Source organism: Rhyacophila brunnea, unplaced genomic scaffold (genome assembly GCF_057557595.1).
Source record: "Rhyacophila brunnea isolate RB1 unplaced genomic scaffold, BYU_Rbru_1.0 scaffold_2, whole genome shotgun sequence".
Taxonomy (NCBI): Eukaryota; Metazoa; Arthropoda; class Insecta; order Trichoptera; family Rhyacophilidae; genus Rhyacophila; species Rhyacophila brunnea.
Genome location: NW_028232859.1, coordinates 31,767,026 through 31,783,203, shown reverse-complemented (window position 1 = coordinate 31,783,203; position 16,178 = coordinate 31,767,026). Strand labels below are relative to the sequence as shown.

At 34.0% G+C, this 16,178-nt stretch overlaps 2 protein-coding genes across 2 annotated transcripts; one reads left to right on the top strand and one right to left on the bottom strand.

The window, feature by feature from the left end:
- Positions 1 to 34: 34 nt before the first annotated feature.
- On the bottom strand, positions 35 to 14,401 carry rec (minichromosome maintenance 8 factor recombination-defective). The gene is made up of 14 exons (XM_085947597.1): positions 13,743 to 14,401; positions 11,971 to 12,203; positions 11,583 to 11,670; positions 9,538 to 9,669; positions 8,683 to 8,798; positions 7,647 to 7,751; positions 7,414 to 7,560; positions 6,825 to 7,044; positions 6,412 to 6,697; positions 6,120 to 6,210; positions 5,123 to 5,226; positions 3,844 to 4,063; positions 1,911 to 2,072; positions 35 to 1,064 (listed from the first exon to the last, which is right to left on the bottom strand). Exons 1-14 carry the CDS (start codon positions 13,990 to 13,992, stop codon positions 870 to 872), a joined length of 2,349 nt encoding a protein of 782 aa, XP_085803723.1. The 5' UTR covers positions 13,993 to 14,401; the 3' UTR covers positions 35 to 869.
- Positions 14,402 to 14,679: 278 nt separating this feature from the next.
- Creld (Cysteine rich with EGF like domains) lies at positions 14,680 to 16,178 on the top strand. Its single transcript, XM_085946799.1, has one exon. The coding sequence runs from the start codon at positions 14,937 to 14,939 to the stop codon at positions 16,092 to 16,094; it is 1,158 nt and encodes a 385-aa protein (XP_085802925.1). The 5' UTR covers positions 14,680 to 14,936; the 3' UTR covers positions 16,095 to 16,178.

The window sequence follows — 16,178 nt, the reverse complement described above, 5'->3', positions numbered from 1 at the left end:
CGTTATCTACAAAAAAGTGTTTTTTTTTTTTTTTGAGATAATGTTATTTTACATTTACGGCTACATGATAGTCAAACAACGTTATGTCAATCTTTTCTAATTTCTTATTAAATCGTCAGTAAAGTTTAACGCTAACTACATAAGTTACCCTTATTTTCATATATTTTTTTAAACTATCCTTATAAATTTTAACATCATCATAAGCAAGATAAATGTACAGTACACAATAAATTATAAAATATTAACATTAGGTTTAAAATAAACGTGTCCCTTGTTGAGTTACAAGAATCTAAAATAACGTTTTTTGGCTCTCCTGTAAAGTTGCACTTTTGTAGATAGTGTTGTTTGACACTAAGCCCTCGATTTATGGAAATAAAACACCAATTTAGTGTTTAATTAGAAAGTTAAAAAAATAATTTATTCTCACTACGGTAAAAATATACATTTCTAGATAATTCGATACACCAGTTCAATAGGGGAACAACTCATAAAACCTTGTTCCGAGATAATGGCGTTTGAATTTTTTGCAGTAATTCTTATTTTAATTTTAAAGCCTTGATTTCGATGAATGTGTATATTTTTTTGTATTTGATTTAGTGGAATTCATCAATGCACAATGAAATTGTACATTTTAATAACGAATTAACAAATAAATTTGATTATATAATGGAATTACTGATTAATCTTAGAAAGGATTATTCGATTTTATGACACATTGAAGAAATTTTTAATTATTTTTTTTGCTGAATTACAAAGAGAAGACCTTTCTACATCAAATGGCATTCTTAACTCAAAACCTTTAAATTTTGAGTTGTTCCCCTATTGAACTGGTGTATCGAATTATAAAATTAATAGATCTTTTGAGATAATTACATAGTAAGCAATTTGTATACATTTGAAGCTTTTAATAAGACATATCCGTGGACATGTAGAGCATCGATTAATTCATTGGGATTTCCAGGTAAATTGCATGATTTATGAAGCTGACACAACTCCGACCGGCTGAATATATCTTTATTTAGCTGTGTCGCTCGTTTTGTTATAATGTCGATAAACTTTTTCACCTGGAAAAGATTTCAGAAAAATTATCAGTGAGGAAATAAAATTATACAATAAATTGAATAATAGTTATGATCACTTTAACAATTTTAGAAACACACTAAAATGCACCATAAAAAATATACTACATAGTACTATAACTTTAAGGGTGTCCACTAGTTACATAATAATCCATAATAAGTAACCAATGCAAAGGTACATAATGTCAGGATGTACGCAATCGTACTCGTGCAAATAATCACTTTGGTGTACTAAATATAAACTGAATATACCTTTTATCATCATCTTCATGCAATGAAACCTATTGATTGTAATTTTCTTTTTCGAGTGCAAGCTTAGAACTTTTAGTAAAGTTTTTGAAATAAATTTACTATAAAGTTTCGTTCAAATGAACGAAAATATTTAGCACAGAAATACATTATGTAGACTTGCTCTGACTGTGTAATTAAACAATCATTTTTGCAAAATATTGCGATCATATTTTAATTAATAACGTCTCTGCGATTTAATCTCTAAATGAAATAAAAAAATTAAATAATTGGATAAAGTGAATGTGAAAAAAATACTATCACTATATATTTTTTCAATATTTCGACACAAACTTTTGATGTTTCATTCGACACGGCTATTCACAGAAATATATATATCCTTTGAAAGATTAATATTTTGTTTTATTCATTAGATGTTTGTTATGTGAAAAAGCGTCCCCAAACCTTGTGTCTTTTTGCATTTCACTGAAGTTTACACTTTACAAATGATTTAATTAGAACACCGGAGAGGTCTTGTTTCTTTTATGTTGTAATGTTTATCGTGAATTCAGGTTTTGTTTAGTATAAAAATTTATAATTTACCTGGCTACGAGAGCTAATTCCAGATCCATGCATTGATCGTGTGATTTGAATGGCACCATATTCGTCACACAATGTGTCTACGAGACTGTGTTTCATTAGCTCTATAACATCTTTGGCATCGGCTGCTGTCGCTTCTTCACGAAGTTCTACTCTTGCACGTGCCTATAAATACAAATAAAAATGAATGTATGGTATAGACAAGGGCCAACCCCTTTATAATAGTGGCACACCACAAATATAACATTCACCATTGTGACACATCTGCATTAAGAAATCAATTAACAGAAATTAGTACTATAATTAGAAATTTCGGTACTGTTCGGTTATACGGAATACAGCGGAAAACACATTTTGAAAATAGCCGATAAACTGGATTATTTGTTAGGTTAACCTAACCTAATGACATATCCTCAGGGTCTTTCGGGGTTTAGCTCAGTCGGCGACCCGAGGTGTCAAAGATTTTATTATATCTATTAAACTTTATTTCGGTAGACTCGGGAATGTAGTGTTATAAAGGGACACGGGTGAAATAATAAGTAATTCACGGGCAACACAAATTTTTGGCAGCTTCACTTTTATTATATTTTCTTTTTACGAGCACATTAATAAACTCCCCGACAGTCAGTGCTTAGCGGTTAAACCTTAGACACTAACTGACTTCGAAAGGGTTCACAATACCCAGTCAAGAAAAAATATATACCGGAAACGCGATGGGGTTCTCTTTATTTAGTAACGCGACAAACAATAATTTTACAATGGTGTTGCCATTTTAATATTATTGCGTATTTATTATTTAGAATTATGATTTTACTATTATAAACGATTCTACTGAATTTAAATTACATTCAACCATCACGCTGTACAATTTACGTTTCATTAACTAAACATTCATTTAATACTTAACTAGAATATATTGACGGGTTATCAAGGAGCTTGGTTGCATGTTTTGTTAAGCCGACTATTTTTGAGATTAGGTAACATGTTCCAGCCTTTTCTGAAGTTACAGTGTAGGCACTAGCAATAGACTAATGTGGGAGTGTATCACTAACCTAACCTAACCCAACCTAAACTAACCCAAACTAACAAATAATCCAGTTTATCGGCTATTTTTAAAATGCGTTTTCCGCTGTATTCCGTATAACCGAACAGTACCGAAATTTCTTATAACAGAATGGTTATCAAACTATTATTTCACAACTCCCCACCCCGTGTATAAAAAAAAATTCACAACCCCTTAAAATACTGGTTATTAAAATGGGTGAGCATGTTGTTCACCACGCTGTTTCTCAAATCTTAAAATTTAACCAAACAAAAAGTACCCAGTAACAAAACCTGGGGAGTCATTCTTAAGCAGACTCAAAAATCCTCCACTTATTATTTTTAATCTTAAATTGGATGTAAATGCAGTACCTACTTCTGCTACATTTTATGATTGTAATCTTAGAAAGACACATGCATTATTTTTGTAAATAATTCTGATATAAACATAAGACTCTTAGCATTGTCGTCGAAAATTTGTCAACTCCGTGGAATCTACTCACAACAGTAGTATTATTCATAGAATATGCCCCCCTCAAGAAATACATGACCTCCCTCCCTACCCACATTTCTGTCAGACCTTGAATCCATGCAACCTTCTCCATATGAACTACTTCTTAAATGTATTTAAATCATGGGAGGAATCATTGGAGGCTGTAAACTTGCACTACAATGGGATCGATCATTGTGACAGTGAAATAGCACATTGATAAAAATTTACTGAAATTATTCATTTTAGTCAATGTATGGTCAAATATTTCACGACACACGTAGCAACTGCCAGCGACACAGCAATTGAGAATGGCTGAAATAGACAAATAGCTTTGTATGTGAAGACATTCAAATCATATTTAGGCCAAAAGAATGATAATTTCAACTCGAATTTTATACTTACTTGGGTGAGTCTAACGCAAGCTTCAAGTTGTCTGGTAGTGACTGGAGCGTTTCCAGATTGGTGTGACTTTCGTAATTCCAAGAAGAATGTCTGTAAACTGCGGGCAGCCTCTACACTTAACTTTGGATGCACATATTTTTTTGCATAGGCTATATATTTCCGTAATAGTACATGGGGTAAAGGTTGTAAAGTTTCTCCACTCTGCATTCGAAGACGGTCACTGAAAGAAAGTTTTAATTTATAGAGAAATTCACATTTGGTTGACTTTATTTTTTGGAAATTAGGTATTTATGTGTTTATTTAGACAAAATTCCATCAAAACATAGGCAGAGTTGCCACTTCATAACTTTGCACTCCGGTTCTATGATGAAAATGAAGTAATATATTCTAAAAATATTATTTTTACATAGGATTATCTATTTATTTATTTCTTACTACATATCTTTTTTTTTTTTTTTAACCATGTCCGATCCTAATAGGATCATATGGGCCTCCACAGAGTAGAGGTTTGTAATAACAGATTTTTTTTTACGAGAAATGGATGTCAGCCACTTGCTCAACCTATTAGGTCCATACCCTGACTCACACACATATTGAAAAACAATATGTGTACTTGCCAGACCCAGGATTCGAACCTGGGACCCACGGCATGATAGTCCAACGCTTATGCCGCGCGGCCACCGTGGGCGTCAGGACATATCTTATTACAAGTGAATATCATTATTGATCTAATTTTATGCGAGTTAATCAGGCAAAGAGGCGTATCAGTACAGTAAAAAGTTATAATACGTATAGGTACTCTAATCAATAACACTAAAAAGATTGAGCTAAATAGAAAAAGATTTTTCTTTAACATTATAATATAAGATTAAGAAGGGGTATGTATTATAATACTTAGTAATGAAAGAATCAACTCTATATTTGAGTGGTTTTCTTTTTCTTTGTTTTTATTATTTATTTTTGAGTACCTGCATACACTACATAATTATAAGCTATCTGTATTAGTGTGAACTTCGATAGTTTTGCTAGAAAACTAGACATGCCGGAACGGCGCTGAGCGAGAGAGAGGGATGCAGTAGGCTCGATGTTTGTGCTGTCGAGAATAGCAATCGTAAGAATATCACATTCACCCTGTGTAATTCCAACACACTAGTAGAAGTCACATCTGTGCATGTTCAATGTTAAATTGGTCCACTATAGCACTACCTAATAATTTACAATAATTAAGTATACCTACCTATATGTAACAGAAATAAAAAAAATTATTAATGTGATTTACCTTAGTAATTCGGAGTTTTGTGTGCTTGTTTGATTCCCATAAAAATTTGGTTTTTCACCAGAGTGTAAAGCTAAAACATGTTCAGATAGCAGGGCATCCAATTGCTGTAAAAAAAATAATATCTGACTGAATCTAACACAAATAAATGATACCTACTTGCTAATAATTTGTGTATAAAAAATAATCAGTGGCCTGCGGTCCATAAATGTATTACTTTTATCTTAAAAAACTATTCTGGTTTTTTTTTCTTTGACCATGTCCGATCCTCATAAGAGATGGGCCTCCAGAGTAGAGGTTTGTATTAGAAGTTTTTGTTTTTACGAGAAATGGATGTCAGCCACTTGCTCAACCTATTAGGTCTATACTCTGACTCCAAACAAAATTTGAAAAACAATATGTGTAGTGATAGGTATGGGTTTATGTAGGGTGTTGATTTATATTTTTACACTTATTAAAAACACGGATTCAGGGACATTAAGTATTACGTAAGTATATTTCGCTTTTAAGACAAGTAACAATTATTAGTAACATTTGTAAATGCACGCTTTGGCGTGAAAAGGTGGCAAATTGTATTCAGACGCGACGTTCAAGGCTCGGGGGTAGGTTACCGACTGGCCGTACCAACTCTCGGTCCTTCGTCCGCCCAGAAACAATTAACGGTATTTTTTTGTTTGTTTGGCTGTGCAACCTGGCCTGGGCTCGACTCATTTACAGTTACAAAATATTATATTATTATCATCCCAACTCTGTCGATTACAAGATTTTTGATGGGGGATTTAGGCATTGTGATATTTGGTATCAGTATTTAGCCAGACCCAACATTTGAACCTTGACCCCATGACATTATAAAGCAACGCGTAAGAGGCTCGACCATTGTGGACGTTTACTAGCTGATAAATAAAACCACTTATTCTGAAGCTCTCTCACCTCAGGAGTCAGTATAATGTGTATTTAGTTATTTTTCATTTGCTGAGAATTAAATAAAATTGTACAATACCTCATTTGGACGATCAAGAAGTATAAAGACTAAGTCAAAGCGTGACAAAAGAGGCGCACTCATATGCAGGTTTTCTGAAACAGTTTTGGATCTGAAAATAAGAGTTTTAATTATTATTAATCAACGGACGATAATGTCTTTCTAAGAAAGCGATTTTTACATTCTTCATAGCATGTGGATAATACTATAAATAATACACTTGTGGTATCTTTTTTATGCGGCTTATATTTAATGCAAATTCTCAAAGGTAAACTTGGAAATAAAAGAATTCTGAATCAAAAAATGTGTCTACCTATCATAATGACCCTTCATTGGGTTAGCTGCAGCTATCACAGTTGGCGCAGCAGCCAGACGACAAACAACACCGCCCCTGGCAACGCTTACAGATCCCTGCTCCATCGCCTCCAGTAGAGCTCCGTGGCCGGTTGGGCCTAGTTTATCAAATTCGTCAGTGCAGCAGACACCTCGGTCAGCAAGAACTAGAGCTCCTGCTTCTAACGTAAAACCGCCACCCTCTGCTCGGGTTAAGGAGACAGTTAAACCACTAGCTGTACAGGCGTTTCCGCATACATATACACCTGAAATACATTTTAGTACAATAAACATAATATGATGGGAGGAACTTAATTTGTTGCATGAGACGTCTTATGACACAAATAGTGTATTAAAGTCAGTAAATATGAATGCTATTAATATTGAAAATACCTCTCGGTGCAGCTAATGTAACTGCTTGTAGCAATTGGGATTTTCCTAATCCCGGATCACCAACAATTAAAATGTGTGGATTGGATCTGGAGCCTTCTTTCGTTTCAGTACCACCCATCAGGCCTAGAATTAAGCCCGCTTTGACCATTTCTTGGCCAAAGATGGAAGGGCACAGTGATTGAACGATCAACCGGAAAAGATTATCTGAGCTGTGAATCTCCTAAACAGAAAAGTCACATTATAGTGGTACCTTAGTGAGAGTAAGATGCACATATATCGTTTCTTCACGTGTGGAGGAATCAACTATGTACTACTAATTTTTCAAGGGTCTGTATTACCTCAACAGTATTTACATTGGTTTCGTCATATTGGCTCATCTTGTTGGATCCCCATCCCTGTCTTAAATATTACTTGTCCAAACTATCAAGCCTTATTTATAATGTATAAAATAAGATTTTTAAGAATTCATACATTCTTTGTCATATTTTCAAACTTACAAGTTATGTAATGAGTTATGCTTAGAACATTCAATGGACATAATTATGTAATATGAAATCAGCAAAACTCATACACATTTTTAATATCTTACCTGTATGGCATAATAATCATTCAAGGTGAATGTAAGAGTAGGGTGATTGAGTGTTCTTTGACTGTGAACAGAAATGGCTTCAATATAAAGTTGCATTAAACGAGCGCCTTTTTTTCCATCATCTCCATTGCGGACTTCTGCTCTCACCTATAATTCAAAACGATATGCATAAAGCATGCTATATCTATCCATGAATATAGCACACAAGTAATTCTCTATCAAAATACAAATACCTGAACAATTCCCGTTACAGAGAGAAGATCACCAGGACATGCTAAGCCTACAAGGTCCCCCTGAAGCTCAACTTCGACACTCCGTGGGATAGAACCAGATACACCCTGAAAATTAAGAGAATAATAACTTAATTCATTATATATAATATCCCATTTGCAAACAATATATTGTATAATATATACCTAATGTATAAAACATACATATTATCACTGCATTTGTATTTTGTAAAGGAACAATGAGTTTTTAATTGCCATCAGTTATCAAAAATGTGTGGCTTTTTTTCTCTCTTCAGTAAGGATTGCCATATTTTAACGATTTGGTTAAAGGCTCATTTAGACGAGTCACTGCGGATGAACATCCGCAATGAATTGAATGCAGGCGTTCATTTTTTGTTTACACGCGTCACTGAAAGTGAAATACACAATCCATCCAAACTGGCGTCAAGTGAAATTACGCTGCAGGTTGGAATTCAAACAATGTGTAATTGTTTGTTATATGAATGCAGAAATTTTATTGAGAGAAAGAGGAATAGTAAAAATAGTCGTTGGTGGATAAAACCATAGACTAATATACTAATATACATGGGTAAGACAACGTAATATCATGGGGAATATGACAGTACTCAGAGGTGCAGTGCGCATGTGCAGGACTTTTGGAATCATCCGCAGTGAACACAAAATGATCAAAAAATAGATCCAGTTGAACTTCATTCACTTTTGATTCCGGATGATCACTTTCGATGACTTGTTGATGAATGTGCGTTTACACGGCTCACCGGGGTTGATTCCTCCGCGATGATCGTCAAAAGTGAATCATGTAAACGGGACTTTAGTCATTGCTTCCTGAAATTCTACTCGATCTTATATATATGTACCACATCCCATATACTAATTTGAATTCGATCTTTAAAATAATTTAACTAAAAACTAAAATGTAAATCAAACTGAGGTTACGATATTATAGTACACATTTTAGGTGGTGGAACAATTAAAAGGAAGGCTTTATTTTCATAATGGAAATACATAACGAGAGTACCTGAGCTTGTGTTTCTTGTATTCTAGCAGTTTGACAGTCCAAGGTGGTTGTGTATGATGATGAAAGAAGGGGTTCAAATTTTCCATAGCTACGGCACGAAGCGCAGCACGCTGGAACTAAATAAACAATCTAATGTGAAAACAATATTTATTTTCTTGTTACTAATTTAATATATCCAGAATTTAGTTCAGATTCTATTAGTAAAATAATAATGTGAAGTGCGTTACCTTCTGGGTGTGGTAGTATGTAACAACTTTTAAATCCCAAGTGTGGAGAAATATGGGAAAAATATGTTATTTGAACAGGTACATAATATGTTAAATAAGCGTTGTTCATGGAGCATTGTAGACAGTAATGTTCCAATTTTATTACATTCAATACGAACATTAATTTGATTTAATAACGTTGTCATTATTACCAGATATCTGATAGACACAATTTGATACTTATGAGCGCCTACCAGAATTTTATATATATTGTAGGATATCATTGGATTTCTAATTTACTTACCTACCTATCTTTTTTCTTCAGTCTTTCCTTTGTATTCCGGATTACGGCCGACTGCATATGTACAAATTTCCGAACACGTATAATGGTACATTAAAGTTTGTCATATAAACGAAACACACATTGAATATTTGTAATATTTTAGGAAACTCAGCAGCCTTTGTGTTTCTTGGGATTTAGGTCCGAATAACAAGCCGAGTCCGAGTCTTAAAGTGACTCGCTATCACATTTCTATCTTAGAAATCTGTTCTGTAATTTGTTTTAGACTAAACGAGTATGTCAGATTTATATTAGGTACTACATTTAAAAATGATTATATTTAATTTAGTGTAGCAAACGATAACTTACCCGTAAAGACACCTTGAGGTTGAGATAATGCTTGTGTACCATTGCATGATTTACACTCAAAAGTCATTGATGTACAAACGAGTCCAGTACTTCCAACTCTTATAACTGTGCCTCGTACAGTGACCAGCTTACCTAGAGATTAAATATTTTATTTAAAACCCTGTACAACAGAAATAATATCAGTGTTTTGAAAAAGTATGTGTTAGTTTAACTGTTACAGTTGTACACATAATAGAGGAAGTTTGGTGAGTTTTCTAGATTCTGACTAACACTTCAACATACCCATTCGGGGAACTAAAAATTCACCATGCTCTTTTATGTACATCTCTATATTCCCGCCCTCTGCTTACTACAAAACTCCTCTCTATTTTTAAATACCCCTGTGTTCATTCACAATACATACAGCATTCATGCTGACATGTGTCAGTCAGAATATAGAACATACCTACTATACTTTTTGTATTACTTATACCAGGGATGGCGAACCTATGGCACGCAAGATGATTTTGCATGGCACGCGTTTGAAGAGAAAAAATACCTATAATAATGACAGATCGCATTGTATAAAAATAGCAGACAAACACTCTTCAAGAATAAGCATTACAATTAAAGTAAATATATAATTGCATTGGTCGGTCCTTAGACTTTATGCGTCACATATAATATTATCACACTAATCTCATCAGGTGGCGGAGGATGCCACGCCACGATTCTCTAATTTTGATCGATTTACGATGCTTGAGACCACTGTAGCGAGAGAATGCCTCATCTGATCGGAGCAATTCTCATGTCAATTTGTGCGATAAGAATCAAACTAATTAATACATCAACAAACAAGTTCATTTCTACCCACAAAAATGACTGCACCAAATATGAAACAAAAAACGGTGAAGCTAGTACATAGTAGTAATTCTGGCAGATAGTTTCATAATTGGTGGACCGAAATTATGGCGTAATAAAATGATAAAGCTATATGTGGGCTATGTTCTGTGAGTAGTACCTAGAGTCTGTCTGCTATACGCTGGCGTGCCGGTTTCCCCCCCGCTTCAGCAGCCATCTCGTTCCCTCCCATTGAAAACTCTAACAGTTGAACGCGATGGCGCGATGTTTTCCGTGTGACGTGTACACCAGTTTGTAGAATACAGACTCCAGAAGACCATCATTTTTTTAATAGAATTTTAAAAACTATTTTTTCCTCATGAAAAACTGCTCGGCACATCAGACAGTTGAAAAATAATATTTGGGAAATTTTGACACGCGTACATAAAAAGGTTCGCCAACTCTGACTTATACGATGCATTTATGAATTCTGTAGTAGACAATGATTTCTAATATTTTTCAGTCACTAAACCCCCAGTTCTTTCACGTAGATCTCGTTTCCCCTCCCTGCACTTCTGTCACTTTGCATACCATTGACCAGGGCTCGGACAATTTTGTGTGGTCGAGGGGGTTAAACCCTTTTTATACAGATTTACTATTTCAACACGTTTATTATTCTGGATGTGATTCTTGGATTAATCTTTTTTTTTAATATGGCCCTAGGATTAGCATAGACAATATCAGTATACTGTGCTCGTGAAGTGTTAATGCTATACCTCAGTTGGCACGGTCTAAAAAGATCGTGGCTAGGCGATGCGCGGATTGCGGGTCGCGGGTGCAAATGATGCATGTCAAACGAAATATAATTTGTCATATAAATCCAACATGTGTCCATTTAATGTTCTGTTTATTGTTCTATCAGTAACAATAATAATAAATTCATTGAAATGTTTTCTTTTTAAAGTAAATGGGTAACGTTTTTAGTCATCTTTACATGATTTAAGAATTAATATGCCCGTCGCCATCACGAAACAAATTTACGTGTTTCCAGCTCGACATTCTTTCTCCGAATGCAGCGAGTCCAAAATTTCGTCGCGCCTATAGTTGAAAATTATTTGCCGTTTCACTGATTTCTTTATCTTTATCTTTATCTATTTCTTCATCTGATTTATTTGATATTTCACGTTTCACGTTTCTAAGTGATATAACATTTTAATGATCCTTACCAAAATAATTAACTTTCAGACTGGTTAATGGCAAAACTGGCTGATGGTTAAGTGGTCTAATCTTCACTTTGCCTTCCAGTTCAAAAATCTAAAATATTAAAAACAATTTTATTTATATTAAATAATCCCCTGATATTAAAATATAAAGAGAATACAAAAGTGTAAATCAAGGAATACTTTTGTTGATGTATATATTATTTAGTATGATGTATATGCAGGGAAAAAAATGGTGGTTAAATAATATATAATGGATAACTTAATTGATATAAGACGTACATAATAGGTTGACTCAGTTAAAATTTGCTGTTATATAAAGAATAATTAAGCTAAATAAGTCTCAGATGATACTTTGTAGCGATAAAAAAATAATATAGAGAATAATAAATACCTGATGAGCTGCAAGTCCCATACAGTTAAGTGTGTGCAACGGTTTCTCAGAAAGATCTTCATTGAATGTTGGCCAAGATGATATCAATTCTTGATCGCCAACAAGATGTATCAAATCGAGTTGAATGGAGAGATTCTCGCAAATCTGCTCGGTGTTAAATGAGGATTTATTTTTATTGAAGTACTGTTGCATTGACTTCACTTTTATCACAGTGTCTGAATCCTCATTATATTCTGTAATGTTAAATTATGTGTAGGAGTAGAAGGGCACGCTCTACTCTGTGTTTTTAATGCCATGACTACATATCGTCGGTGTTTTGTAAAAAGTGTGAATTAACCAAAATGCTATTTTACAGGAGGATTTTTAACTTTTGACATTTATTTGTTCATTATCTGTGGATGATTATAAATATCTAACAAGTTTATAATAAAGCTTAGAAAGAATATTGTCATTATAATAGGCATTATTATATAATATTTTAAAAGGCCTAATATGTCACATTCGCTTTTTATTCGTAATTTTAATAAATTTAATTTTAGTCGATTATTGTTTTTTAAGTACTTTCCTGTGGAGATACAAATTCGCCGTTTTTACACAACAAAGCTAGTGAGATACATATTGTATTTTCATTAAAATCTCGATTTCGGTAAAATGGTTGATTCGCCCTTTTTACAAAACACCAACGATATTATATAAATGGGGTGGCACTAGTGGCGACGAGTAACCGAAAAAAATGCTGTCATACTTTTTACTTTTATTTCATCCTCAGTATTTTACTGATAAACTTAAAAAAGGCCTCATAGACAGCCGCTTTAACATATTCGAACCAAACTGGATACCAATACCACAGCAGACAGACCAAACTAGCAGAGGTAAAACCGCTATCGGTATATTGTTATTCTAATACCTTACTTTTCAAACATATGGTTTGGGTTTTTGCATTATGTTGGTTGCAATATGCATATATTTGTATATGAAGAAACACATAATTATATATGACCATTATAATGACACCGCCGGCGTATATAAATTTCTACTTCAATGAATAGGCAGCTATAATTCATTGATTCAGTGGAGATAGATTGATGTCGCTGTGTAATTTGAAATTTCCAAAAAATAAATAGTGGCATTTTTGCATTGTTATCGTATCGTACATTTCTTCAATGTGAATTATAAATATTTGATATTGACTTTTTGCCACTGGTATTTTTCAAAGTAACCCGTTAAATCATATAGCAAGGAGTCTTTGCCACTGGGTGACACAAGACCATCAAAATCATATAGTAGATTGGCCAGTTATGTTTCAAGATTTTGAGTAATAAGATAAACAATTCTAGCAAAATCAAGGTTGGTATTTTAAGAACTAGAGATATATATAATTTTGAATAGGTAGTAGAAAAATTCTTGAAAAATCGTGGATTGAATGAGGGTCGAACCCACATCTACTGAATTCAGGGCGAGACCTTTACCTATTAAGCTGAGCAATTATTTTTAATTAAATATCAATATTTCCTAATAAATACGCATTTCAGATGTTTTCAAATTATGTAGGTATATTCAATATAAAGAATATTACATTCTCAAATCTTGTAAATTATTCATTGAATAAAAGATATAGTGTATTCATGATAATAATATGTTAGTTTGTAGTCCCTATCCAATGTAGCAAACGCTTCCTGAATATGATCAACACAATCTCGATTGCTATATTCTGTAGTATTACACAAATGAAAAATATTATCTTAAAATGGATAGACATTACAAATAAATACCTTCTTGTGGGTGATATAGTTTCCAGCCTTTGTAGGGTCCAACATTTTGGTCTAATAAAACAGTTATAGCCAATTGCTTTGAAGTGGACTGAAGAGATGACCTGGGTATACTTTGAGATTGGCTTGGGTTACTACTACAATCAATGGGAACGGTTCTTCCAGTACCTCTTCGACTATAGGGTCGCCAACCTCGTCCCCTGTTCCAACCTCTTCCGCGATTCCAATTACTTCTATTGCTTGTAGATGCCATTGCTTCATTTGATTAGCAATATCCAATACAAATTTGCATTTAAATTATTACAGTTTGAATAGTTTACACATGTTTGATATTTGTTTCAAGGATTGAAAAGTTTTACTGGAGGTAAGATTATTTTATTAACAAATTTTCCACATATTTGTATTATATATGTCTAACAATGTCTAATAATAAATATCTCTGAGATTGGTATATTCACACCATGCATGAACACTGACAGGTTATAAAAATATTATTAAGTAGGTAGGTATTACTTCGGTCCGACAATGAACTCAGATGTTTTATAATTAAATTACAAATAATATTAATTTATGCGATAATAAGTAAATCGCTATGATACTTCCACTACCTACGTAAACAAACAAACTTTGACACTGACAGTCTTGGCGTAGGAATCTGGAATGGCGGGAAATATTTATAATATTTTTTAAATAATATAAATGGCTATTCAATCACCAATGATTAAAAATCACATTTGAAACCCTTTTTCTCCCATGAATAATAATAAATAGACCTGTCGTTTTGTATTCCTTTTTTATCCTATATCGACGCAATTATTCATGACTTCGGTTTCTTTATTTTATTTTTTACATGTTTTAGGGATTATTGCCTACAGTAAAATTGTGTGTGTGCAGGCCGCTATGCCCAGTGCCGGTGATTGTCTATAGATTTTGACAGATCAATCCATAGACTACTGACTGTCTGAGTCTGACTCAATTTCAACAATTCTGGAATTCTGCCCAATTGCGCGAGGGCATGTCAGTGTTTTTGTAGACGACGTCGTTATCAATAATTTTATCATTCAATCACAGGGTTATTTAAATTTTATACGATATTCATAACAGTTGACACGTGTATATTCAATATTCGTCTAATATCTAAGTTAATATATAAGTTTCGTAACGTTGATAGGATTTAACGATTTTGATTATCTGAACATGAAAGTGTGTGAATTAGTTTTTTTATTTTTCTTTTCATTTTCATTGAACCGTGTAAATTGTAATGACCCATTACCGAATCTGAACCTTAAACATGGTAATGCCAATAGAAAACTAGGACCATGTCAAGCGTGCAAGCTTTTCATTACCTCTTTTAAAGATGGAATGGAGAAAACAGCTCGCGGGAAGTTTGAAGGAGGAGATGCTGCTTGGGAGGAAGAAAAGCTGAGATCTTACGCGCGCAGCGAAGTCAGGCTAGTGGAGATACAAGAGAGCCTTTGTAATAATGCCAAAGAACACACCGACCAGTGCCATGCAATATCTGAAGAAGCAGAGAGCCACCTCGAGGAGTGGTGGTTTGATAAGGAATCAGACACAGAAGATCTACATAATTATCTATGCATATTGAAACTGCAGCATTGTTGTCCCAATCATCATTACGGTAGAAAATGTGAGCCGTGTACCGGTGGTGCTGACAATGTTTGCAATGGTAATGGAAAGTGCAAAGGTGATGGAACCAGAAAAGGGAACGGGCAATGTATTTGTGACGCTGGTTATACAGGAGAGGAGTGCAATAAATGTTCTATCGGCTTTTATGAAGCATACAAAGATGAAAAGAAAATGCTGTGTTCACCGTGCCATAACGCATGCAGAGATGGATGTGTACAAGGCGGTGTTAAAGGATGTTCCGTGTGTAATGATGGCTGGATCATGGACACAGATAATGGTTGTTTAGATGTGGACGAATGCATGGACGATTCAATTTGTGCCAAAGATCAGTTCTGTGTCAACACTGATGGATCGTACAAATGCTTATCCTGTGATACATCGTGTGAAAGTTGCACAGGTGACGGGCCTGATATGTGCAATGAATGTGCGGCCGGTTACAAACTAAAAGATAATCTTTGTATCCAGAGCGCAAGTGTTGACAGTAATAGTAGAGTTACATTAACTCGGTATCTCACATATCTCGGACTTTGTATAACTGTCTGTATTGTTTTTCAAAAATCTATCTGGCTGGCTGGATTATTCGGGTTGCTGGTTGCATTATATATTTCCACATCCGAATACATATTAGCAAATGAGCTTGCCAGTCCTGAACCGACTATTGACACAAGCAACATAGATTGGAGTAGTTTACTTGGGAAACCCACTTAGGATTGTATTTTAGAAGTTTTTATTTAAGTATTTATTTGAAACTTAAGTCGCAATAAACAAACATTCATTATTATTGTCGTTTTA